Source organism: Peromyscus californicus, unplaced genomic scaffold (genome assembly GCF_007827085.1).
Source record: "Peromyscus californicus insignis strain IS unplaced genomic scaffold, ASM782708v3 Scaffold_8__1_contigs__length_139910024, whole genome shotgun sequence".
Taxonomy (NCBI): domain Eukaryota; kingdom Metazoa; phylum Chordata; class Mammalia; order Rodentia; family Cricetidae; genus Peromyscus; species Peromyscus californicus.
In genome coordinates this window covers 118,097,091-118,124,658 of record NW_026294606.1, presented here as the reverse complement: position 1 = coordinate 118,124,658, position 27,568 = coordinate 118,097,091, and the positions used below count along the sequence as shown (strand labels likewise).

Sequence of the window (27,568 nt, the reverse complement as noted above, 5' to 3'; positions counted from 1 at the left end):
AAGGAGGAGGCCAGGGCTGGTGAACAATGGCACACTGAGCAGATTAGATTGTAAGACTATGGTGAGACTGCAAGGTCCTTCAAGACAGGATGTGTGACAATGGATCATGTCCTTGACTTTCTGCAGGTATGGCTGTGTGGGGTAGCCGGGGATGTGGGGGGGCACTGAGTACACAAGAAATGGGTGGAGAATTCAGAGTTTGAGTAAAAGAACATTTGTCCCCACCTTCCTGTAAATTGAAAAGCGGAGGAGGGCCTAATATTAATCCCAATTTCAAAATCTCTTCTCCCTACTCTTGTCCATGGAAACTGGCAGGGAGTTGGCAATTGACTTGTTACAACCAGGAATTGCCTCATTCCCAAAGCCCCTTTCCCAACTACCAGCTGACAAATGGCAGCCTGCCCCATCTCAGGTCCTACATTTATGTGGGAAATGCTGACTCACTGTGTCATCAGCCTGTGCCAAAGGCAGTTAGTGATAACAGCGACCTACAATAAAACCCAGGATTACTGAGGCAAAAGAGGGTGCTTCCAATTGCCCCCGGCTCCTCCCCTCACACCTTTATCACAGGTCAATGTGAGTTATCACAGATACTATGGGTAGAAAGGTGACATTCCAGTTACCTTTGCTACTCCTTATGAAACAGCAGTTTTTTGATTGTTTTGTTTTAAAGGTTGAAGACCCATGCTATTACTCTGCCTACCCACTGTGGGCCCTAGCTTCTCCCACCTGAATATCAGTTTCTCTTATTGTCATGTAAACTGCCACATATTATTTTAAAAAGATGTGTTTTTCATCTTAAGTTTATTGAAATTATGTCTTAGCTGCTCTGGGATCACATTATGACTCTAGTAACTTGACATCATTGTCCTTGTTAGTGTGAGAGAGTTTGGAAGCATAAGATGTAGATCTCAGATGCAGGGCATCCTCCAGCAAAGTCTGATGCACTTATACAGACAGACAAGAAACCTTTGCTTTTCTGGTGGCTAACAGAAGGTTTGGATTGAGTCCTGGACTGTGGTGTCCTTACCCCCAGATTCCTCATCCCCTTCCAGTGTCACAAAAGAGCCCAGTGCTGGAACCCACAAGTCTGGCCAGTGGTCCCCACGCTTACCGGAAGCCTGCTGTGCTTTGTTAGATCAGCAGGAGTGTAAATGTTCAGGTAGAGACAGTCTTCAGAAAACTGGAGAGGAATGCTCTCCTTTCTGTTGGTGAAGAGCTCTGTGATTGTCTGTGCTGCCTCTGGGTCTTGGGAGCACCTGGGAAGGAGAGAGAACACCTGAGTTTCCACCAGATGGAAGCTGGGCATCTTGTCTGAGGCTCAACCTTGCACCAGGAGATTTGAGCTTGTAAATGAAGCTGGCATCAGTGTGTAAGAAGGTCTACATGTTTCCTGGAGGAAACTCTGAATTCTCTAGTGCCTTCTAACTCTGCAGAGTGAGAAGGACTTGACACCTTTCTCCTTCCCAGAGCCTTTGGATATCCTAGGCTCAGGAAAGAAGAGCTCACATGTGGGACTAGCCTGTTCTTGAACATGACATCTCCTGCATGGCCAGGATTGATGTCATGTTCAAGCCTCTAGTAGGCTTAATACAGTGGTTTACAGGATGACATGGTACTCCATCACGTAAATATTCCAGTCCTGGGGAAACTTTCATCAACCAGTGATATTACTTCTAATGACAAACACATACACTGTACAGGTCATGAACTGTGTTTTATGAGTAAGCTTAGGAAAACTACATCTTTGTTCTGCTTCAAGCACTGATATGCTGTTTGAATTAGTGTTGAGGTTCACAGAGGTTTCCTAATGAGATCTGAGCTTGCTTTACACAACAGGGCTGAATTAGGGGTTGGCTTGACCATGTGCATGGTCCACCAGGTATCTGGAATGGTCTGCACTGACTGTTCTGCAGGGTGGGGGGAGTGTTTTGCTCCACCCCTTGGCATTCCTTTAAAAGCCCTTTGGCAGAGACAATTAGGGCCTAGTGAATTAGCATTCAGGCCCTTCCAGGCTGTCCTGTGATTTCTCTCTGTTTCTCTCCTCTCTAAATTTCTATCTAATATTTCTTGCTACTTCTGCTCAAGAGCACCCTGGGGGAAAGTGGTGGTGGGATGGCCACCCATACCTTAGGTAAATTATTTCCTCCACTGGGACTCAAAATGCCAGGTCCAGGGTAAAGTATTGACCCTTAGGGTCCTGCGGCCTGGCCTGCTAAGATTCTACCTTTTTCATAGCCCAGCAATCACTGCCGGCTGCCCTGAGAAGAGAGCTCAAAGGTCCAATACAGAGTTGAACTGATGGCAATTATGAAGTCTTTCAAGCGTGCAAGCACTGACTCTGTATGAATAAAAGTCATGTAAGACCCACATCAACCCAACATCTATTATTATCCCCATTTATAGAATAAAATCTGAGGCACAGTGTTAGACAACTGCCCCAAGGACACTTAGTCAGTGTGCTTGTTTAAATTTGAATGGCCTGCATAGGTTTACACATTTGAATGCTTGGTACCCAGTAACTGAAGTTTTCCTGGCCCTGCTTGGCCCACAGTCAGGACAAATCTCTCTCCCCCACAAGTCCCACAGTCAAGTAAACACACAGAGACTTATATTACTTATAAACTGCATGGCCGTGGCAGGTTTCTTGCTATCTAGTTCTTATTTCTTAAATTAACCAACTTCTATAAATCTATACTTTGCCACGTGGCTTGTGGCTTACTGGTACTTTTACATCTCACTTCCTCTCTGTCTGTCTGGCAACTCCTGCCTCAGCCTTCCTGTTCCCAGAATTCTCTTCTTTCTTTGTCCTGCCTATACTTCCTGCCTGGCGACTGGCCAATCAGCATTTTATCATCAACCAATCATCCACATCAGTACCCAGCTGGCAAAAGTGTTTGGGAAAGATTAGGAGGTGTGGCCTTGTTGGATGAGGTGTCTCTGGGGGTAAGCTTGAGGTTTCAAAAGCCCACACCATTCCTAGTTAGGTCCCCCAACTCTGGCCTGTGGTTGATGTTTTAAGATTTGAGCATTCAGTTACTGCTCCAGCACCATTTCTGCTGGAATGTTACCATGCTCCCTGTCATGATGGTTATGGACTCATCCTCTGAAACCGTAAGCCCTCAATAAACTTTTTCTCCTATAGTTGCCTTGATCATGGTGTCTACACAGCAAATAGAGAAGGAGCTACTAAAGTTGGGGATTTTTGCTCATATTTACAAGGACAATGTCCCCAAATAGGGCCCCAGTGGCTTACAAAGGAGGGTAGGAGGTAGCATTCTTCACGAAGCTCCAGGGCTCTGCAGGCTGTGGAGGAGCAAACCTCAGGGATCCAAGAGGAGGCTTGGCAAAGGGCACTCCCAGGAAGACGGCCACAGGCTGTGCGAATCCTTCTAAGTGGACATACTTCCCCAGGACTTTGCCATGAACAGTGTCCACCATGGGTGGTGAGGACAGGTGCCCAGCTAGACATAGAGAAAATGAGGACATATCAGAAGATAAAGGTCAGACTTGGATTCCAGTCAGGCTTTGTCATTTTTTAGATATACGATCTTGAATAAGTCACCTCAATCCTCTAGGCTATGGTTTTATTTCATGTAAAATAAAATATGAGCTGCATGCTGGATGAGACAATGAACAGGGGTGACCATGTCCTTGGGAGGCTGACCTCATTAGAAGGACCAGGTAAGAACAAGGTTGTAACTTGGGAGAGGGATGGGAAGTAAATACTGAAATTAGAAGGAATGAGGCTTTCTTATTGATGTCATCATAGAGAACCTCAGACTTACAGCAGAGGTAGGAAGATGAAAAGGGATGGTTATTATGCAAGAATAAGCATTAAGTGCAGAGGCCTATAGATAGCATAACACAGGACATTACTGGGAAGAGAAAATGACATATAAAAACCACAAGAATCTTGTTTTATTGGATGCACATCAGGAAGGACCCTGAATCCCTAGTCAGAGGGCTTTATTTAGTAGACAAATAGAATAAAATAGCTATGGGATCCAGAACACAAGGTTCTAGAACATCAATTTCATAGCTTTAAACATGATCATCCAAAGGGAGAAAGATTGGGCATCAGGCCCCTGATACCCATTGACTCCATTCTTACTCAGCACAGTCTTTCCTTATCTCCCCCTCAAATTCTCATTTGTCCTATTTCTAAGCACTGAGAGTCTCCAACTTAGGATGTTTTGATTTGTGATACTTTTCCCTCAAGATCAATGAAAAAAGCCCATCATGATTTTGGGAGCATCTGTTATCAAGAATCGCCAATAATGTTGAACCTCTATAGCAAACCATATTATAAAATCATGTCCAGGAATTGTCTTACTAAGAGAAAATTCCCTTTGCTTTTAGGTCACCAGTCCCACTGAGATACCTTTCCTGAGAAGCATGCTTGTTAAAATGTCCATGGGTATCAGAATTTCTATTCTGTGTGAATTTCAAGGGTCTATACTAGAATAGACTCTTCTATAAGTAGGGAAAATAGTTATACAGGTCTACAGATGTATATGGGGACATTTAAAAGGCAGACTTGATCCCTGACTAGATATGGGGCCAAAGGGAAAGAAGCTGGAAGAACAAGTGAGTGTTACTGGCTCCCTTTAAGACAGGTACAGTTGGAGGATCTCTGGGCAGGAAGATGCCCCCAGACATGGGAATTTCAATGCTGGAAGGAGGTCAGTGAGGGGTAGACAGAGTTCACTACCTGAACATGAGTGTACACATTATGAATTTATACACTGTAGGAAGCGAGTGTGAAGCTCAGGGACAGTTGGAGTCGAGTGAGAACACCCACCAGGGCAGTGGCAGAATGAAGGCCAAGGGGAAGGAGGTAGGGACTGGCAAGAGTCCTGAGGAGAAGGAGAAGCCAGACAGAAACCACTAGCTGTGGCCTGTGTTAACTCAATGAGTATTTTCTACCCAATTGAAGTGGGAAGAATCTAGATTGCTCTGGGTAGAAAATGGGATGTATGGGGTGGAAGCATAAACACAAATACAGCTGTTGCTTAAATAATATAGAATGTGCTGTGGAATGTCTTTCTGTGGGCTATTAATATGTGTTGCTAAGATTGGTTGATAAATAAAGCTGTTTGACCAATGGTGAGGCAGAGTAAGATTAGGTGGTACATTCAAATGGAAGAGAGAGAAGAAAGTACAGTGAGAGAGATGCCAGCCACCGCCCAAGGAGCAACAAGATGCCAGCAGACCAGTAATGACACGGCCACGTGGAAACATATAGATTAATAGGAATGAGTTAATTTAAGTTGTAAGAGCTAGCTAGTGAGAAGCCTGAGCCAATAGGCCACAGAATTGGTAATTAATATAAGCCTCTGTGTAATTATTTTATAAGCAACTGCAGGACCAGGTGGGACACAGGAAAACTTTTAACTACAAGAACATGCACATACTGATCATATACTGTGTGTTACAAGTACATACCAATGCTCCTTTAAAAGAAGCCTTGCTAAGCAGGAGTTATCAAGGCCATACTAAAGATGAAGAAAGAGAAGTGGCAAGCAGACTGGATGAACTTCTTGAAGACAGACTGTAGATGGTCATTGTGAGGGGCAAGGGCAATTACTAGCACAGACATGTTCTACTCCAAATTTGAACCCTTTCTCACTCTGCCTCATACTCTGTCCCAGCCTCTCACAGTGTCACATAGCTAAACAGAAGGGAAGTCTAGAAATTTCAACAAGGCCATGACCCTTAATGGGGAAGCACTACTGTAGATTCTGGAGCTAGAGATAGAGTAAGGTATGATTCCAGCAGACCTTGGGTGAGCACACCCCCCGGAAGCCTCAGTCTCCCTCCAGGGCACAGATGGGTGTTGAGGTCGCATGATGAACCCTTGTACTGACCATGGATCTGTTTTCTACACCTGTTGCTTTGACCACTGAGGCCCAGTTCATCTGGGATAAATTGTTAACCCTAGGGTCCAACAACCCCAGAATCATACCCCCAGCCACCTACTTGTCTGGGTCTCCTAGCCTCTGCCTCCACTGACCCATCTTGATTACACAGAATTGGGTACAATAAAAATAGACACAGCCTCTAAATTCTCAAATCTTCAGAAATTGCCCCAACATTCCAAGATTACAACACTTTCCCCTGACTCCTCTCTTCTTTGTCCTGTAAACCATGGCATAGACCCTTGCCAACAGCTTCTATTCTCAGCCTTCTGACTGACCCCAACACTATCCCCTCTGCCCTACTTCATTGATGTACCCCTTTTCAGGTAACTCTCAGTTTTAAAAAATCATCTTTTCAAATGCAGCTCTTGTATGATTTCACATGTCAGACTTTCTATGGATAGACTCTATTTTAAATCCCCCTTTCCTATATCTCCTCTAGACCAATTGCCACTCGGAGTGTTACAGACACAATTACTCATTTCACCCCCACTGCAGCCCCATGGGGAAGGAGCTGACACTGCAAAGTTAAGTTCCTCACTCAAGGACACAAAGCTCCAGGGCACTGAGCTTAGATTCACTCACGCTATCTGTCCGTGTCCAGAGGGCAATCACCTCTAAGGGACAGAACTTGTTTTTCATTTGCCTGCATGAGCCTGCACTCACTGCTGTGGCCCAGGCCAAAGAATTTCGAATATGCACCCCTAAGTACTCACCCTGAGTCATGCAAGCCATGAGGGAGATCAGGACCAAAGCACAGAGCCACATCATGGAAGGGCAGTGGCTCCAGGTCCAGTCAGTTGTCTGGTGCTTGAAGGGAATGCTCTGATCCTGCCCCACAGCTATAGACCAACCCCTGAAATCCTGCCCACTCAGACAATTTGCATAAGACAACCAGATGAAAATCCCTGACCGAGATTTCTGGGTGTCTAGTGGGAGCTCTAAGCCACGCCCACCTAGAATTTACTCTCTCTCGTTTGTACAGTCATTGCCCAACTCTCAGATAACAGAGGCCCATAAACTAACCCAAGGACTTCTTTTTTTTTTTCCTTTTGGCAATAAGATAACAAAATATGTTTAATTTATTAGGGATAAGCTGTCAAGGGGTCAAAGCACATGTCCCAAACTAATCTATCAGTATTTCACATATTCCTTTCTTTAGTAGACAGCAGATTTCAGGTACATACCATATAATCTATAAATATACAGATCACATAAATTACTTCAGCATGGCTTCTGTATAAATTATGGCTAATTTACTTTTTTATGCATATTATACTATTTTTTTAAGTTTTTTTTTCATTTTACAAACCAACCACAGTTCTTCCTCCTTCTCCTTCTCCATCTCCCCCCACCCCCTCCACCTTTCCCCACCCCATCCCCATCCAGTCCTTAGAGAAGATAAGGCCTCCAGTGGGAGTCAGCAAAGCCTGGCATATTAAGTTGAGGCAGGACCAAGCCCCTCCCCCCTCAATGCATCAAGTCTGAGCAAGGTATCCCACCATAGGGAATGGGCTCCAAAAAGCCAGTTCATAAATAAATCCTAGTCCCACTGCCAGAGACCCCACAAACAGACCAAGCCACACAACTGTCACCCACATTCAGAGGGCCTAGTTCAGTCCCATGCAGGCTCCCCAGCTGTCAGTCCAGAGTCCTTGAGCTCCCACTAGGTCAGGTCAGCTGTCTCTGTGGGTTTCTCCACCATGATCTTGATCCCCTTGCTCATATCCTCCTCCCTCTCCTGGACTGAACTCCTGGAGCTCGGCCCAGAGCTTGGCTGTGGATCTCTGCTGTGACATTCAAACCTCAGTGTTCTGTGAGCCTCCTAAAGGCAGAGACTAAGCATAGCAGGCAGGTGTCATCAGGCACAGAGGAGCTTTGATCTGGCATCCCCAGAAAAGGACGGGAGATTTTAGTACAAATCAAAGCCTCCATGCATCTCAGCTCCAAGATTTGGACCCATCTCTCAGCTTCCTGGGCTTGTGCTTCCTAGAGTTCTAGGCCCATATTTGGAAACAACCTTACTTACTCTTTATCCAGTGCCCCCTGATGACTAAATACTGCCTTTGCAGTACTGCTGTCAAGTGCCCAGCCTTCTTCTGCTCACCTCTAAGGTCAGAGAGATCACTGCTTTGAAGAAGGGGAGTTTGGGGACATTCTCTTCTACGGTAAATATCCCTCCGTAGTCTAATCCTGCCTATCCATTATGCATCCATTCTTTGAACATTTACCAAAATGTCTGGCATTTCCTTCTATAGGAAAGAAAACCTGCAGGCCTAGCTCCCAGGTGCCTGTGAGCTTAGGCTTCTCCGGTGAGAGGCTGCACTCTTCCCCACTGTGGACATGTAACAAAAGTAACATGTGGCAGTGCCTCCATACTGAGCTGTTTGTTAAGGCTTCTGTTTTGCCTAAGGGTCTATAACATCTTTTCAAAATAATTTGTGGAAAGTAGATTTCATCTGACATTTTCATAAATATATCATTATACACTTTTCATTTGCATCCTTCTCCTACTCTGTCCTCACATTCCTCTCTTACCCTCCCAAGTAGTTAAACTCTGGGCTTTCACATCACATGGGTTCCTGAGCTGGACTATCAGCTCATTCATGAGTGACAGGGTCCTGAGGAGGAATGTCCAGGGGGTCAGAGCTAAGGACATTAAAAAATATGGGCTCAGGAGGTCTTACATAAGCAATATTGTATGGCAAGCCAGTTTATTAAGAAATAAAGCATCTTATGTACTATTTCTGGGGGAGAAATGGAACAGAGCCAGCAGAAACGATCATAAAATGGGATTGAAGTTCACTAAAAGTTAATCAAGCAATGCCGCATAAGAGGAACACAGGGTATCTCAAGAGCTTTATAGGCCAAGCACACAGCAGCCTTGGGACTGATAACTATAGTCCTGTGTAGTGAGAAGAGCTGGGTTCCCAGGACCCAAATCCACAGCTCCCCTGAGGGCCTGGCTCCAGAACATTACTGCCTCTGCTCAGCATGTTCCTGGCTTTAGATAAGTAACTGTGTTCATTCTCCTGCATGGCAACCTCAGAGAAAAGCTCCCAAGGCCCTGGAATCAGGTTATTACTGGCTCTGCCAAACATGCCCCTGGTTTAGATAGAGGAAGAGTTCTTAGCTAGGGTTTCTACTGCTGTAACAAAACACCATGACCAAAAAGCAAGTTGGGGAAGAAAGGGTTTATTTGGCTTATACTTCCAGACCATAGTCCAACATTGGAGGACAGGAACTCAAGCAGGGCTGAAACCTGAAGGCAGGAGCTGAGGTAGAGACCATGAGGGGAGCTACTTACTGGCTTGCTTTCCCTGGCTTGCTCAGCCTGCTTTCTTATAGAACCCAGGACCACCTGCCCAGGTGTGGCACCTGACCCACCATGGCTGAGCCCTTTGCCATTGATCACTAACTGAGAAATGCCTTACAGCTGGACCTCATGGAGGCCTTTTCTCAGCTGAGGCTCCGTTCTCTCTGATGACTCTAGATCATATTAGTTGACACACAAAGCAGCCAGTACAAAGAGCTATGTTTCTTCTCCATACATCAGGGCCCTAGAGAAAGTCTTGGGTCAGTCCAACCCTCAGGATGTTCTGTTATCTCATCTCTCTAAGGATCTCTTCCTTATTTATCATGGTCCCATCTCTACTGTTACTGTCATCTCCCTCTCTCTCTCTCTCTCTCTCTCTCACACACACACACACACACACACACTCATGCATGCATACTCACGCACGTACACACACACACACACACACACACACACAGAGGCATGCACAAACACATGAATCTAAATTCCACACATGAAAGAACACAGTATGTCAGGTTCTACAGTGTCTTAGGACCAGCAGCCTAACTGTGGAAGAGAGAAACCAATTTTTCTGTTAGGATGATGTTCTCTGCTGGAGTCAGGTGAAGTCTGGTGTAGTTTGTTTCTACAAGTTTTCATTCCATTTGTGTAATAGAACCAGACTGTTTTAAAACAAAGAGCAACTAAGGAATGATGAGAGCAGAGAAAGAGTCTTCCCCAGGGAAGCACACAGCAACTGGCTGCCCAGGACCAAATAGTCAGCCCTGAAAATGTACAAGTAACATTACACAGACTGAGCAGGTTGTGTTTATGCATTTAGGTATATGTATATGAATACATGTATGTAATAAAAATTAATGCAAACAGAGGCCATGAATTTGAGAGATAGAAAGAAGAGGTATACTGGAGGATTTGGAGGGAGGAATAGAAAGGGGGAAATGATATAATTACATTATAATCTCAATTTTTTTTAAAAAAAACTACAGGAAATAGACAAAACACTAAAAACTTACAAAAGGAAAGTGTCCACTTACTTACAAAGTCAAACTTACCAGAATCACACCACCCCTCTTAACAGACACTCTGGAAGCAAAAATAAATAAATAAAATAAAAATAAGTAAATAAGTAAAAAGCATAGAATGGTATAATCTAAGCCCTGAAGCAAATAATTGCTACCCATGTTTGCCAAGTTATCTTTAAAAATTGAGGGAGACCCAAAGCCCTTTCATGACAAACACAAACTTAAGTCATGACAGCAATGACAGCATTGAAGATACTGAGAGCAATTCTACACACAGAGGAAGGAAAAGGCAGCCACAAACAGGGCTCTGAGGCATCGCCTCTAAATCTTCCAGTGATGACCCTCGGTTGTCACCGTTCTAGCATGTTTGTGTGAGGCTGGCTTCTGAAGAGTTGCCTTGATGTCTTTTTCAGCCCTCAGCTTCAGACCTTCTCTGCACAGGTCTCCTGGCTTGATGCTTAATTACTGATCACTTATATGTGGCACCCAAGAGTGGTCAATATAGTGTTAGTCTGGCTTCAAACATGGAAGGGGAGGTGTTCCTAAATATTAAACACATGGATTTCTCAGTGACTTTGTCCTTCCTTAACAATGGAGATTGCTCACGATCTCTACTAGGACAGTTTCTTACCACTCTCCTGTGGGTACAGATGGATTTTTCTTATCATCTCAAACCCCAGTAGCTCTTCACCAGGGCCCTGAAGTAGAAAATGATGTGTTTTCTCCCGTGGTTGAAGGGCTGCATTCATCAGAGTACACGTCTGAGCAGGGCTGCATGCCTACAGCTGGAGAGGAGCTTTCTAAGGTCTTAAAATCTGCCTCCAAGCTTCCCTTGAGCACCTGACAGAGATCCACGGAGAAGTTAGTGGTGGGAGTAAGCTCCTCCTTAAGTATGTCGTCCCTAGGGATTTTACACTCTTATGCTAGCCACAAATCACCTCTGACACTTTAGTAAACTCTCACATGTCCTCCTCCTGTGTTTGATGATTTCTGCCAGCTGGAGGTGGAAGATGAGCCAAAGCTCACATTGTATTCTTCTTGAAAAACATTTCCTCCCAAATTTGGGCATAAGCATTTGTTAAGTCATACCCCTACATGGAGGCATCTTCCTACAATAGCATCTTTCTATTTGTCTTTCTCAAACTAAGGTAGTTGGAGACACAGACAATGAGTTGATCTTAAGATGAATGTTTATTCTCCAAATTGAGGCCTCAGGTACAACCATTCTGCCCCTGTCCCCTGCCCATCCCCATAACAAAATTCTCCAATCTTCTCAAAGATTCATCATTGGCCAAGAAACATCTTCTATGGAGTAGCTTTATCTTGACTTTTCTGGTCTCCTGAGCTTCCTCTTCATAGCTCAGTATGTACTTTCTGTGATGGCTTCTTGGACCTGAGCTCAGTCCAGAAAGCTACTTCCTTATCTTTCAGTCTCCAGGCTTGCTGGGTGGTGGCTCCAATCTTCAGGTAGCCTTCCTTCTGGTCATATTCTGGCCAATAGGGCAGCCCCTTCCCATTGGGGTTCCTGGGAACAGAATCAAACAGAATTTCTTAGTTACTGTGTGGTCCCACATTCATATAGCATTCATAGCCATTCATGGCTTATCTCTGCCAAAGGCTTGTGCATAACAAGAAATTGGGGAGCAACTGTGGTCACAGGCTAGAATTTGATCACTTATATCTTAAAACGCAACCTTCCCAACAGTCCCATCTTGCCCAATATCTTGGCAATGTCTTTGTACTATTCTCACCCACTCCGAGCAAAGTTGGCCCAGAATTTCATCACCATCTTGCTGAGGTTGGTCTCCTCTTCTGAGGCGCCTTCTGTGGGAAATAAGATTATATTATTGCAGCTCAAAATGCATTTCATGAACCAGAAATAGCTTATTGGAAATGCAGAATATGGGTTCTAACTCAAAAATTATTGTGTCTAGTTATTCACTGCAAGAAGGTCATAGTTAGCTGGTGTATACTTTCAGTTTGAGAATGAATAATTCAGGACTCAGCAATAGTTATGTAGTTTATTCCTAGCTGACTGACTTCATTTTCCATACCCACTGTCCAGTTCTTCCTTACTTAGTTAGATGCAGATGCTGAAGTTCAGTGATGTCCTTGTATGAAAGTATTTCTGGCACTTGTGTCTTTTCTCAAGCTCACCTTCAAACCCACATATTCACAGCTTGAAAAAAAATTAGAATAGTGAACATTCTAAAACCTACCTAATTGGGAGATGCCCAGAGTGTGTTATTAGCAGCCACTGAAATGGCCCAAATCACATGAACTGCTGAGAATTAAGATGGTCGTGAAATGGTTTTTTGAAATAATATATTATTAGTTATAAGTAAAAGACAATATTTGGATAAATAGGTATGTATATAGACAGACAGATAGATGAACATGACATCTGATTCACGGTCAGCAACAGCTTGACCTCTTTTTTTTGTTTTTTGTTTTTGTTTTTTCAAGACAGGGTTTCTCTGTGTAGCTTTGTGTCTTTCCTGGAACTCACTCTGTAGCCCAGGCCAGCCTGGAACCCACAGAGATCTGCCTGGCTCTGCCTCCTGAGTGCTGGGATTAAAGGTGTGTGCCACCACTGCCAGGTGCTTGACCTCTTTTTAACTCACATTCTGATAGACCCCATCTCCCCTCCCCCCATTGCCCCAACCTATATAAGTCCACTCATGATGCAATAAAATAAGTTCCTGCTTTGACGAGGCTCCCGGCTCAGTGTGCTTCACTCTGGTGGAATGGGGAGGTCTTGGCTGTCGACACTCACCATCCCGCTCAGCCCCAGGGAGAGACCAGATGAACTGGTCCTGCCTCCACCCTATCTGTCGGTCAGACTGATATATTAGATGCTGAAAAAGCCTTTAATAAAATCCAAGGTCCTAGATAAAGTTCCTAGAGAGATCAGGAATACAAGGAACATACCTAAACATAATAAAAGCAATTTACAGCAAGCCAACAGTCAACATCAAATTAAATGGAGAGAAACTCAAAATGATTCCACTAAAATCAGGAATAAGACAAGGCTGTCCACTCTCCCCATATTTATTCAATATAGTACTTGAACTTCTAGCTAGAGCAATAAGAAAACAAAAGGAGATCAAAGGGATAGAAATTGTAAAGGAAGAATTAAAACTTTCACTATTTGCAGACAATATGATAGTATACATAAGTGACCCCCAAAATTCTACCAAGGAACTCCTACAGCTGATAAACTCCTTCAGCAATGTGTCAAAATACAAGACTAATTAAAAAATATCAGTAGACCTATATACAAATGATAAAAGAGCTGAGAAAGAAATTAGAGAAACATCACCCTTTACAATAGCCACAAATAATATAAAATACCTTGGGTTAACTCTAACGAAGCAAGTGAAGGACCTGTATGATAAGAACTATAAGTCTCTGAAGAAAGAAACTGAAGAACATATCAGAAAATGGAAAGATCTCCCATGTTCATGGATAGGCAGGACTAACATAGTAAAAATGGCAATCTTACCAAAAGCAATCTACAGATTCAATGCAATCCCCATCAGAATCCCAACGCAATTCTTCACAGACTTGGAAAAAACAATACTCAACTTCATGTGGAAAAACAAAAAACCCAGGATAGCTAAAAGAATCCTGTACAATAAAGCAACCTCTGGAGGTATCACGATCCTTGATTTCAAGCTCTACTATAGAGCTGTAGTAATAAAAACAGCTTGGTACTGGCATCAATACCAACATGTGGACCAATGGAATTGAATTGAAGATGCTTACATTAATCTGCACACCTATGAACATATGATTTTTGACAAAGAAGCCAAAACTGTACAATGGAAAAAAGAAAACATCTTCAACAAATGGTGCTGGCATTACTGGATATCAACATGTAGAAGATTGCAAATAGATCCATATCTGTCACCATGCACAAAACTCAAGTTCAAGTGGATCAAACACCTTAATATAAATCCAGTTACACTGAACTTGATAGAAGAGAAAGTAAAAAGTAGTCTTGAATGCATTGGCACAGGAGACCACTTCCTAAATATTGCACCAGTAGCAGAGACACTAAGAGCAACAATTAATAAATGGGACCTCTTGAAACTCAGAAGCTTTTGTAGGGCAAAGGACGTGGTCAATAAGACTAAATGACAGCCTACAGAATGGGAAAAGATCTTCACCAACACCACATGTGACAGAGGGCTGATCTCTAAAATATATAAAGAACTCAGGAAACTAGACATCAAAATACCTATCAATCCACTTGAAAAAAATGGGATACCGAGCTAAACAGAGAATCATCAATGGAAGAATCTCAAATGGCCAAAAGACATTTAAGGAATTGCTCAACATCTTTAGTCATCAGGGAAATGCAAATCAAAACAACTCTGAGATACCATCTTACACCTGTCAGAATGGCTAAGATCAAAAACACTGAAGACAGCTCATGTTGGAGAGGATGTGGAGCAAGGGAACACTCCTCCACTGCTGGTGGGAGTGCAAACTTGTACAGCTACTTTGGAAAGCAGTGTGGTGGTTTCTCAGAAAACTGGGAATCAATCTACCTCAAGACCCAGCTATACTACTCTTGGGCATATACCCAAGGAATGCTCAATCTTACCACAAGGACACATGCTCAACTATGTTCATAGCAGCATTATTCATAATAGCCAGAACCTGGAAACAACCTATGTTGTTGAGGATGCCCCTCAACTGAAAAATGGATTAAGAAAATGTGTGTATATATATATACAATGGAGTACTACTCAGCAAACAAAAACAATGACAGTGAGGTAACCCAGACTCAGGACACACATGGTATGTACACACTCATGAGTAGATACTAGATGTAAAACAAAAGATAAGCAGACTGCAACCACAGCTCCAGGGAGGCTAGCTAGCAAGGAGGACCCTAGAAAGGATGCATGGATCACCCAGCAAGGAGAAATAGATGAGATTTACATGAGCAAACTGGGGGTGGGGAGGTAATGATGGCAAGGGATGAGAACATAGGGGAACGGGAGGTTCGAGCTGGAAGAGAGATCAAGGAAAGAGATACCATCATGGGAATAGGGAGAAACAGAGTACTAGGGAAGTTTCCAGGAATCCACAAGGATGACCCCACCTTAGACTACTGGCAATAGTCGAAAGGGTGCCTGAACTGACCTACTCTGGTGATCAGATGGCTGAATACCCTAACTGTCATCATAGAGCCTTCATCCAGTGACTGATGGAAGCAGATGTGGAGATCCATAGCCAGACGCCAGGCTGAGCTCCAGGAGTCCAATTGATGAGAGAGAGAAGAGATTCTATGAGCAAGGGACATTGAGATCATGATGGAAAATGCACAGAGATGGCCAGTTAAACTAGTGGAAATGCATGAACTGTGGACCAATAGCTGAGGAGCCCCCATGGTATTGGACTAGGTCCTCTGGATAGGTGAGACAGTTGTTTAGCTTGAACTGGTTAAGGGGCCCCCAGTCAGTGGGACTGGGACAGTCCCTGGTGCATGAGCCAGCTTTTTGGAGCCCAGTGCCTACAGTGGGACACTTTGCACAGCCTTGGTACAGGGAAGCCTTGTTCTGGGCTCTGCTGACTTCCCATGGGAAACCTTGCCTTGGAGGAGGTGGGAATGGGGAATAGTTTGGGAAGGTGTGGGGGATGGGAGGAGGGAGGAGAGGTGAATCTGTGGTTGGTATGTAAAATGAATAGAAAATCTCTTAATAATAATAAATAAAAAGAGAGGATAAATGTGCTCAAGGCCACAGAAGGAAAACTGGAATCCAGACCTCCGAACCACAAGCACACAGGGAGCAATCTTAAGCAATCTTACCTCTTAAGATTGGGGCACCGAAGACTGAGTAGACTTCATCTCCATGGTCTCCAATCACGGTCTTGGGTTTCAATTCTGATGAGAAGCTTGGATGATATTGAAATTCGTACATGTAGGTGGGGGCTCCAGCATCTGGGAAGACATGGATGGATTCATGTACACTTCATGTTATCAGGCATGTACTTGGATGGTATAAAGGCTTCTACATGTGAAGGAACCCCTGGTCTTCAGCAAAGCAGAAGAACTCTTTTAGTGAATCACTTGGATGTGCTTGGGTTGTTTAGGAAGGGAAAATGGAGGTAATACTTGAGTCAGACATTCATGGACTTAAAAATTGATGGATAAAATGCACCACCCCCAAAACCAAATAGGTGTTCATGGTAATGCTCTGGTGCACATTCATTCCAAGAAGATCTACAGCCTACTAAGTATCTTCTATTCAGACTGGTGTTGAGCATTTCCCCATGTTTTACTCACTCATTTCCAGGAATGTGAAGCAAATTCAAGTGCTAGCCTGAAAGTATTATTAATGTTTTTAATTAATGTTTTAAATGAGCATAAAATATAATGGGTTTCATTGTAATATTTCCATACATATTTTGTTTCATTCATTTCTTTACCCCACTACACTCCTTCATGCCCATTCCACCCACTTGCATGTGCCTTTCCTACTAACAATAGCTTTTATTCTACTTTTAGGACACATGTATAACACTGTCCTCTTTCCTCTACCCTCTCCCTGAGGATCTCCTCTTTTCTCATTGTTTTTTTTTTTCTAGTTTCTCTCCTCCATGCACATATACACACAAATTTAAATTTAGGCCCCACATATGAGGGGATACACATATTTATCTTCCTAAGTTAAGTTTACTTAAACATGATAATTTCCAGTTTCATGCATTTTCTTGCAAATATCATAACTGTTTTCTTTATAAAATTCCACTTTGTGTATACAATGTTTTATTTACCCCATTCATCCATTTGTGACCATCAAGGCTAGTTCTACTTTTTCACTATTGTGAATAACGTGGTAATGAACATGGATACGCAAGTATCCCTGTGGAAGAACTTATTAAAATCTAAGTTTATACAGACAGGGAATAATCAGTCTTTCATGTCTCAGGAATACAGCAGTGTATAAAGCTGCCATTCAGAAATAAGAGATATGAACAAACAAAAACATATGGAATTGAGCACGTGTAGACATGTCTTATAGAAATTAGTAGAGTTTTTTTAAGGTTGAAGTAAAGAGATACTAATGAACAACATGAAACCCATTAGCATAAATGTCAAAGATATAAATAGAATTTAGGACACTCTAGAGCTGTAATGATCATGCATGTGGCAAGTGAATTCCAAGTCCTAAAGTTCTAAGACAAAAATAGCACTAATAACTCTAACTAAAGCAAATATTTGATGACTAAAATAAATTGTCCTTACAAGTGATATGATTTAGAAGACATAAAGTGTGTGGAGTGGGGGCAGGAACTAGAAGAACAAACCAAGCCTAAAGCTAAAGAAGGGAGCAAATGAAGGTCAGACAGAGATGACCTGTGAGGACTGGGAAGGTAGACCAATGGCAGAGTTCTTGCTGAGAATGTTTGAAGAACTGAGTTAAACAGTCAGTGAGAAAGGAGGGGTGGGGGGAGAGACAGAGAGATTTGTGAGAGTATAAAGGTTTGAAAGGTTTTTGAGGATAAAAAATATCAACAAAATTTATCAAGATCCACCAGGCAAAAAATTAGTAGAGAATCAGATAAAATCGTTGATGAGAGATCCTACGCTAGATGCCACTGGAATTCACAAGCTCATGAGAGATTATTACAAACAACTGTGTGAACACAGATGGGCTCACCTGGAAAAGGAGATGAACTATTAGTCCAATAAATCCTACCAAAGCTTAACTGAGAAGAAACAGACAACCTGGAGGTCAATCATGAATGAACTTGAGCTGGTGATTAAAGTTTTCATCAAAGAAAAGTGACAATTTTCCTGAAGAATCACAACTAATATTTAAAGAACTGGGAACCATATATCTCAAATTCTTGCCAAATTTCTTCAAAAGTCAATGGAACATTTCCAGATTCTTTCCCATGAGGACAGAATCACACAGATATGAAAATAAGATAAGGCACTACGAGAAAAGAAAACTACAGCAAGGTCCTTAATGAACATAAATGGAAAACTACTCAACAGACCACCAGCAAACCAATTCAATGACATATTGTAAAGCTAATTTACCATGGTTAAACAGGACTTAGACTTGTGATTCATACCAGTTTAACACACATGGGGACTATGCTACCTCATGTTATATGTAGAGGGACAAAAAAAGTCACCTCAATATATGCAGAAAATATATGATAAAATTCAACTTTCATGATAAAATGTTGACCAAATAAGAGATGAAGAGCGTGTGCGCGCGCACGCGCGCGCACACACACACACACACACACACACACACACACACACACACACACAGAGAGAGAGAGAGAGAGAGAGAGAGAGAGAGAGAGAGAGAGAGAGAGAGAGGTTGGTTTTTCAAGACAGGGTTTCTCTATATAGCTCTGGCTGTTCTGGGACTCACTCTGTAGACCAGGTTGGCCTTGAACTCATGGATATCCATCTGTCTTTGCCTCCCTGGGATTAAAGGCTTGTACCACCACCACCCAATGTGAGGTGGAGTATATTTTGACACAATAAAGGTTATGTATAAGAGGTCCAGATACCTTAAAATTTATGAGCCTGAATATAGCCATTATAAAACTATTAGTTATGCTCCTTGTGAGCTGCCTGTTTTTTCTTTATGGTTCTTAGTTGTTCTTTTGCAGAGCTGCCAGCTTAAGTTGTGCTAGGATCAAGAAAAATGGGCCTTGGCAGTTCGTGTTCCTGGAGTTGTATCCATGCCAGTGGATGCCCACACGCTCCAGAAGAGAATTTGACATTGCTGCTGCCATTGTTGCTGTTATAGCAGTGGCAGCCACCGTTGCTACTGTTTCTGGGATTACCATTTCATAATTGCTTCCTACAGCTAGCACAGTGGAGACCCTGGCAGCAAAAGTAGCTACCACAGTTAGTTAATCTTTCATTCTATTGGGCATGATAAATTTAATTCAATAGTTATATACATTTCGATTGGCTTTGAAAATTATAAATTTATAAACTCAAGTTCCATTTGCTTTTTGGATATCATCTTATAAGGACTCCAATTTGTAATAAGGCTCGTTAAGGAAGGGAATGGCTCAGTTGCCTTTAGCCTACTGACTATGGGTGGGTTAGGACTTCTGTTGGTCTTTTCTGTGTTGAACACACAGATTGCAAGCCCAGTGCCACTTTGATATCTTTGGCAGCAGTTAACTCTGCAGCTCCCACACGATTGAGCCTGTATAATAATGAGTATTCAGAGATGGGTAATGCCTGGGGGGCACTCACCAACCTAAGACAGAGCACCTGTGTGGTCTGGCCAGGTATCTCCATGACAGGTAAGGTGATCTGCTGACATCCCATGCAACCTAAGTCAGAAGCTCATTTTTTGTAAAAGGGGGACCTGTAGGACCCTGGCCCCCATTTTGTGTAACTGTTGCCTTGCTTGCTGACCTTGACCTTGATATCCTCCCTATGCTAATTCCCTGCCAGGTTCCACCCTCCTGAATGCTTAAGGGAAGTTCCTTGTCTGTGTATCCTGCATAATAGGCATCAACAGCTTAGATGCAAGATTGTAAAACATCGGTAGCGAACTTCTGCCCTCTGGGGTTCTCCCATTGTGCTGTAAGCCTGTATTTAAGACCTCCTCCCTTCTTCAATAAATGGCATTTGGCATTAAAAAATAAATAAATAAATAAGACAAAGAAGAAAAAAAAAGGTCCAGTGTCAACATTGTCCCCAACAGGGAAAATATTTTCCTCTAGAACTTGGAACAAGACAAAAATTACCTTGCACACTGCTTTGATTTAGCATAGTGTTAGAAGTATTTGCCTGAACCATTTGGCAAAAGTTTAAAAAGTAGGCATCCAAATAGGAAAGTCAGACCTGCAACAATATTCATGACCAGCATATTCCCACAGATAGAAACCCTATAAACTCCCAAAGTACTTACAAATAATAAGTAAACAGAATAAAATTACAGCAGAGGAAATCAACAAATGAAAATCAAATAGTGCTTCCACATACTAAAAATAAATCATGTCACTTAGGGGGAGTCCTTGGAGATACCTTTCCTGTCCTCTTCCTGCACTTTTCTCCTTGTGTGCCATGAAGTGAGCATGTTTGCTCCACCATGCTCCCCAAAATGATGAATCTTACCCAGGGACACAATGGTAGAGTCTCCTTACCACATACTGAATCAACGACCCAAATAAGTCTCTCTTCCCTCATGATGTTTATAGCAGCCATCTTGTCTGGGCAAAGAAGCCTGACTTCTACCTCCAGTACTGATAACCCTAGGAGCCCTTTTGCCTCAAGGTTTTCTCTGGTCACTATTAACTGTTTTGCCCATGTGCAGCAGATCAAAGCACACCAGTGACAAATGAGCGGTGGTGGATACAAATCCTCACCTCTTGCTCAGATATAACAACCCTAAGACCACTCATCTGATTATTCTCAGAGTTTCAGAGCCCATTGTCCACAGTGGGTATGTGCTTAGCTGTGCATCATTGACTGGCCTCCATCTCCTTCCTTTGTCATTCCTCATCTCCCTCAATGATGTTTCCTGGGATCAACTAAAAAATTAACTGCTTACATTTGCATCCTGCCTGTAGAGCCCGCTACTGCCAGGAACTAAACAGAACAAGAGCTCTTCCTGCACCAAACTTTGAGGTCTAACCACAAGGAGCTTCCACATCTGTCTGTCCTAGGATGTCAGCAGGTTAGAGGCCAAAGCTGGTCTGTCTGTTGCCCCCATCCAACCTGTTGGACTCACCTCTGTGGCCACGAGACACAATCACAGATGGTACACCAAACATCACGTCCCCAATCAACTCTTGGAGCAGGGCTCTACTTCTGTCTGGGTCATCTGTGTCTATTGAATACTTCTCAATGGCAGCTGGAATCCCGTCCTCTGGTATGTTCTGTAATTGATGAACAAAGTGACCGTCTCCAACTGAGCAGTGTGGCTTATCCAGCCAATTGAGAATGCTTCATTGATTGTGAGCTTTCTGTGCCCTGTATAAACACCTCCTGGGGTGATAAAATCAGAAAGTTGGAAACATGGGTACAGAGCCCGAGTGAGTCTCAATCTTTTCCTGGTGAGACTGAAGTGACAATTATGGACACTGTATGGGAAGCTAGGTCCTCTGCATATGTTATGGCTGTTAAGCTTGAATTTCTTGTGGGACTCCTAATAGTGGGAGTGAGGATGTCTCTGACTCTTTTGCCTGTTCTTGTGACCCCTTTCTTCCTACTGGGTTGCCTTGTCCAGCCTTAATATGAGGGTTTGTGCCTAGTCTTATTGTAACTTGTTATGCCATGCTTGCTTGAAATCCTTTGAAGGATGAGGCCTGATCTTTTCCTGAAGGGAAATAGAGGAAGAGTAGATCTGGTGTGTGGGGACATGATGGGAAAAGTTGGGGGAGCTGTGCTGGGAAGAGTGGAGGGAGGGGAAACTGCATTCAGGCTGTAACATGTGAGAGAAGAATAAAAACAGAAAAAGAAAAAGAAATGGTTGGTAATTCGGGCCAGTCCCTCAGCCAGTTACCATGGATCATAAAATGCTTACGAAGAAATAAGCAGACTTCATCAGGAGTGATGTGACCATCTTCTTGTCTAGTTTTACATCAGTTGGTGGAAATTCCATTAGCTGTTTAAAAAAAAATAGTTAAGTATTTGTGAATCCTCAGGAATGAACAGGAAGAAACAATCATCCTGCCCACTGTGGAATGAAGACTCTACCTCTTCATCCCTGGATATGGGTCTCCCATGAGTTTAAGAAAAATCAATAAAACAAGTGGATTTGTATATAGAAACTGAAGGAATGAGGTGAAGGTGCTTACATACTTACTATCAGGCTAGGGGAATTACATTTCCCTAGGCAGTGGGGGACATTTAGACAAGGGTAAAGTAGAAGCAGAAGCCCAAGGATAGAGGAACAGATTGGGTCCTCACAGACCCTGCTGACTGAGGAAGTCACCATTAAACCATTATGGCTGGGTTCTTTGATGACATCTGAAATCCCCCTGCAAGAGCTGCAAAACTCTCAGCATGTACTGACCTCATCAAGAACTCTACTCTTAGAGCCCTGACTCCAACATTGTTTCAGCAACTTAAGGCACTGAGCCCCTCCTATGCCTGCCTGAGAAAGCCCAATGCTTTCAAGCAAAAATTATACTTTCTCCAGGGACAGCCCACTGATGGGAAGACTGGCCCCTGCCACCTCTCTTGTATAAGTCACTATAAAGTGGCAATTCTATTCCGTCATACTGACAACATCCCTGGCCTTGGTGTCAGGGATTTGAGTCCAGGTCATGTTTAATCTTTCCCTCCCTGTTACTGTATTACTGGGTAAAACCTGCCCTGTTTTAACCACTGTTGGGGAGTTCTGTAATCGCTAAAGAAGAAAATCTCTTCTTACCTATTAAAAACAAATGCGAACTCAGTCAGATCACCTTTCTGAACACTGTCCCTGAGGCACCGTGAGCACCCGTGGGGATCCATGAAACTTGAGGAGCCAAGCCCAAGCGGAACTTTCTGTGCCCCAGCCTGACACTCCTGGACTCTCTACTCCTTTCTTGATTTATTTGGTTATTTCATCTGCACAAGTGTTGTCTCTACAGGCCCAAGAAGTCTGGGAATTCCAGAATTTATTAAGGAAAAGTAATGACAACATGTTCCCAGGCCAGCATTTCTCAGGTGACAGGTGATGCCCCAGAATGTTTCCATGGGAGAATCCACTCATAACAACAGGGACAGCTGCCCGAGACACCAAGCAAGGCTTGAACAAAGAACTCATGGATGCACAGACTGGATGAATAATTGGTGTGTGTGGGGGGGACGTCTATCAAGCAGTTCTGTTTATGCTCACATTTGGCAGGGTCCAGCCGAACTCTTGCTTGTTGATTCCCACTAAGAAGGGGACAGTGTTGACACTCTTCTCAGCCAGAATCTCTTCTGGGGCCTTGGGCAGCAGCACTCCGTCAAGCACAGTTGGCGTAAAGGGGTAGTGCTGGGGAAGAGAGCAGAACTGTGTTAGAGATCACCCGCATCTCCTGCTCTGCCTGACCAAGGGGGCGGCTGGAACACAGACCCCCATGGCTGCAGACAGTGGCCACAGAACTCAGGGTCCATAGAAGGGAGCGAACGGTCTGGAGTCACAAAGGCCTGATTAGGGGCATCTGTCTATGGCAAGGTAATGGTGGTAAAGAAGGGGTAGGAGCATCCTTAACTCAAATTAAACATGTGCCATGTATATTTCAATTGTAACACATTACCTAGAATTAATCCTCACTATTCCTTACACTATTTTTTTTTTTTTTTGGTTTTTCAAGACAGGGTTTCTCTGTGTAGCTTTGGCGCCTTTCCTGGATCTCGCTTCAAACTCACAGAGATCCACCTGCCTCTGCCTCCCAAGTGCTGGGATTAAAGGCATGCGCCACCACCGCCCGGCTTCCTTACACTATTATAGTGAGGTATTTCTCACTATACCTTAGGTCTGTAAGGTTGTCATGAATGTTGAATGTAGATGAATTTCTAAACAGTCTTATTAAATAAGAAACACATACTAGACATGAAACAAGGATGACTTGTCTGCTACTCACATCACCAGGGAGGCTACCTGGAAAACAGGACCCCAAGAAAGACACAGGGATCGCCCAATGACAGAGAAATGGAATGAGATCTACATGAACAGCCTGGACATGAGTGGGGGTAATGAAAGGCGAGGGTCGAGGGAAAGAGAGCTTGGGGGAGCGGGAGATCCCAGCTGGATCAACAACAGAGAGAGAGAACAAGGAATAGGAGACCATGGTAAATGAAGACCACATGAGAATAGGAAGAAGCAAAGTGCTAGAGAGGCCCACAGAAATCCACAAAGATACCCACACAACAGACTGCCAGCAATGGTCGAGAGACAGCCCGAACTGACCTACTCTGGTGATGGGATGGCCAAACACCCTAATTGATGTGCTAGAAACCTCATCCAACTACTGAGGGATCTGGATGCAGAGATCCATGACAAGGCCCTGGGTGGATCTCTGGGAGTCCAATTAGCAAGAATGAGGAGGGTTTATATGAGCGAGAATTGTTGAGACCAAGGTTGGATAAAGCACAGGGACAAATAGCCAAATGAATGGAAACACATGAACTATGAACCAATGGCTGAGGGGTCCCCACTGGATCAGGCCCTCTGAATGGGTGAGACAGTTGATTGGCTTGATCTGTTTGGGAGGCATCCAGGCAGTGGGACCAGATCTTGTGCTCATTGCATGAGTTGGCTGTTTGAAACCTGGGGCCTATGCAGGATTGTTTGGCTCGGCCTGGGAGGAGGGGACTAGACCTACCTGGACTGAGTCTACCAGGTTGACCTCAGTCTGTGGGGAAGGCTTTGCCCTGGAGGAGATGGGAATGGGGGGGGGGAGGTTGGGGGGAAGGTGAGGGGGACGGGAGGGAGGAGAACAAGGGAATCCGTGGCTGATATGTAGAACTGAATTGTATTGCAAAATAAATTTAAAAAAAAATGAAAAAAAAAAAAAAAAGAAACACAGAGCCAAATACAGAGTTAAAAGCCCAAGAGATCAGAGCACTAGCCAAGAGCCAAGACCACCTTATCTTACCACTTGCTGCCATCACTTCCCCTGAAAGAGCGTTTCTTCCTGTCTGACTTGTCTTTTTATTGCCTTTCTGTTCTGCCTTCTTGTTGGTTCTAAACCTAACCACATGAATTCCTCATCACTGCCTTTCTATACAGACCTCCAGATCTCTATGGTTGGTACTGGGATTAAAGGTTAGTGTCACCACGCTTGGCTATGTCCTTGACCACACAAAGACTCTGCCTGCCATGTGATTGGATTAAGGAAGTGGGCTACTACTACCTGACTTCTGTTCCTGGCTTGCTAATGACCTCTGATCTCTAGGCAAACTTTATTTATTAACATACAAATAAAATCACACTTCAGCACAATTAAAATATCACCACAGTTTGATTAGTGACTCCTAAACCATTGCTTCAGGGGAAATGCAGAACATATTTCCTCTGAGCCTCTTACCACCATGCTAGCACCCACACCCTTATATTACGTGTGAAGTCCTATTTAAAGACACACCATGTCACATACATGTTTTGAAAAGACTTAGCTGAGATAGGATTTAATAAAACACCAAATGGGCAGGACTTATTATTTCTCCCACCCTGGGTAACATGACACCACATTCCTTCAGCTTCACAACCATGCTCTACACTATGAATTTTTCAAAGTCGTCATCCTTGTGTGAAGTTTGAACACAAACATCCACAAGTTTAGATGGTTCCTTCCCTTTTCCAAAGTTTTATCACATACTGTAGGTACCACGTGACCACTCCCCAGAATGGCCTCATCCTCAGGTAGGCAAATATCCTTCCCCTCTTTTGGATGCTGTTTCATCAGCACTGACTTCACTCAGGTAATCTCAGGACTGTATGAGCCATGGGGTAGAACACCATAGAAAGGGAATTCTGTCCCCATCTTCCACTTTTGTCATAAGCATGACCAAGACCCAGAACATAGTTGAATATTTTTTCTATGGTGCCCTCATCCTCCTTTCTACGGTACCCTCATCCTCTAGGATGGAATTCCTTAAGAGGGACAGACATCTTGTCTGTTTCACTGCTGTATCCCAACTCAAAATCATATCCTACCACAGAGTAAGTATTTCTTTAAATTTTGTTAAATGGCTAAAAGAGTCTCATTCTAGCCTTAGAGACATTTAAAGGAGATGATGGGATCCTCAGGGCAGGAGTGAAAAGGACAGGTGTGTAGGATGCTGCAAGACTGATTTCGACAGACTGTGGTCACTGCTGGGAGGAGCGAGGGCAGGAGGAATGGGATGCAGGGCCCTGGTGGAGTTTCCGTGGTATAAGATACAGTGTGATAGCCCCGGGATTGACATCTCAGGCTCCTCCCTACATACCTCCTGGGCCCTATGTCATCTTGAGAGGTTTGTGCTCAACAACGGCTCCCAACTAGTAACCTCATCCTTCTGATAGTGGAAAGTTCTAGTGTCATTTCTTTTCCTAGGACCACTTTTTACACAAGAAATGCAAACAAGAAAAGGATAAAAAATTACAGATTTGGAGCTCTGAACTGGCAGTTGGGGAGCAGGGCCAGCCATGCCTCTGGTTTCCTTGCCTGTGCTAACTATCGAGTGACTTTGCTGCTCTAGGCCTCAACAGCACAGACAAGAAATGGGTATGATTCCACCAAGGGGAATTCCACCAACTGTAGTTAATTGAAGACTAACACTGTAAGGCTGTAAACCTTAAAACATCCTTACCTTTTTGATATCTCCTTGCAAATCAAGCTTAAAGAAGTTCTGTGGAAACAAAGGCACATTATGGTGGTCAACCTTCCTGGTACACAATCTGATCATTTGGGCTGTGCTCCTAGCCTCCCCCCCCCCCCCCGCCCCATGCGCCTTGGCTGATGTACGAGAACCCTACATGGGGTTCTCTCTGCAGGGTACAGGTGGAGCATGTTGAGGGAGGGGCAGCGGCAGGAAGTCAACAGGTCCTGGGACCTAGAGTCAGGGTCACTGGAGCTCTGGGGAGAATGTCTGCTTGCTTGCACCTGTACCCTCCCACAACCATCCCCCTACCAGTTCCTTCTTGGCTAGAACACCCCAATTTCCCTGTAGAACAAAGGTGGAGAGGATGTGGCAGCATCAAGAGGAGGTTGAACTGGGTATGTGAAGCAGGACGGGATGAGCCTTCTATTCCCTCCCACTCCCCTACTTTAAGTTCAGACATCTGGATATGAGATGGGGTCACCATATTCCCGAACACAGCTAATACTTAGAAATGAATACATAACAGTTTCAGTTCAACAAAGTTTAAACTAAAACTATTGCTGAAATGTTGGTGCTAGACAATTGCTTAGCAAATAGGGTGTAAGTGTAGGGTGCTGCTAACTTTTATCTTCCCAGGAGACAAGCAAACTTCAGAGGGAAGCCATAGAATGGAAAGCTTAGGTACAGATTCTCAGTAATATATTCTCAGAGCACTCAGACCCAGCCACATACTAAGACATTAGTTACTTAAGGATTCTGTTTCAACCAATACTTTTTCCTGGTCAAGGCTTCAAAACAAAGTGTGCACTAACAACAAAAAACTGTGACTCCTAGAAGCCCACTGACAGTCGTTTCCAGCATTCACACGCACACGCACACACACACACACACACACACACACACACACACACACACACACACACTCATACCACACACACAGCACACACTCACACCACACACACACAGCACACACATGCATCAACAAGTAAAGAAAGAGAGGTCAAGAATTTGAGAG

At 43.6% G+C, this 27,568-nt stretch overlaps 2 protein-coding genes across 4 annotated transcripts in view; both read right to left on the bottom strand.

Moving 5' to 3' along the window:
• The window catches only part of LOC128104171 (liver carboxylesterase 1-like), a 30,761-nt gene extending 23,127 nt beyond the window's left edge, over positions 1–7,634 (bottom strand). The window contains exons 1-3 of one of the 2 annotated variants that reach the window (XM_052728963.1): positions 7,521–7,634; positions 3,257–3,464; positions 1,115–1,259 (exon numbers count right to left, since the gene is read on the bottom strand). In XM_052728963.1, coding sequence (XP_052584923.1) covers positions 1,115–1,259; positions 3,257–3,441 — 330 coding nt within the window. In that variant the 5' untranslated portion in view covers positions 3,442–3,464; positions 7,521–7,634. Of the gene's footprint in view, positions 1–1,114; positions 1,260–3,256; positions 3,465–6,637; positions 6,976–7,520 lie in introns of those variants that run through there. The other variant, XM_052728962.1, reaches the window with a different exon arrangement.
• A 3,978-nt stretch (positions 7,635–11,612) lies between these two features.
• The window catches only part of LOC128104173 (carboxylesterase 1E-like), a 32,921-nt gene continuing 16,965 nt past the window's right edge, over positions 11,613–27,568 (bottom strand). For both annotated transcript variants that reach the window (XM_052728967.1, XM_052728968.1), the window contains exons 8-14: positions 26,542–26,580; positions 23,099–23,239; positions 21,797–21,877; positions 21,002–21,149; positions 16,084–16,215; positions 12,011–12,083; positions 11,613–11,784 (exon numbers count right to left, since the gene is read on the bottom strand). In XM_052728967.1, coding sequence (XP_052584927.1) covers positions 11,613–11,784; positions 12,011–12,083; positions 16,084–16,215; positions 21,002–21,149; positions 21,797–21,877; positions 23,099–23,239; positions 26,542–26,580 — 786 coding nt within the window. The remainder of the gene's footprint in view (positions 11,785–12,010; positions 12,084–16,083; positions 16,216–21,001; positions 21,150–21,796; positions 21,878–23,098; positions 23,240–26,541; positions 26,581–27,568) is intronic.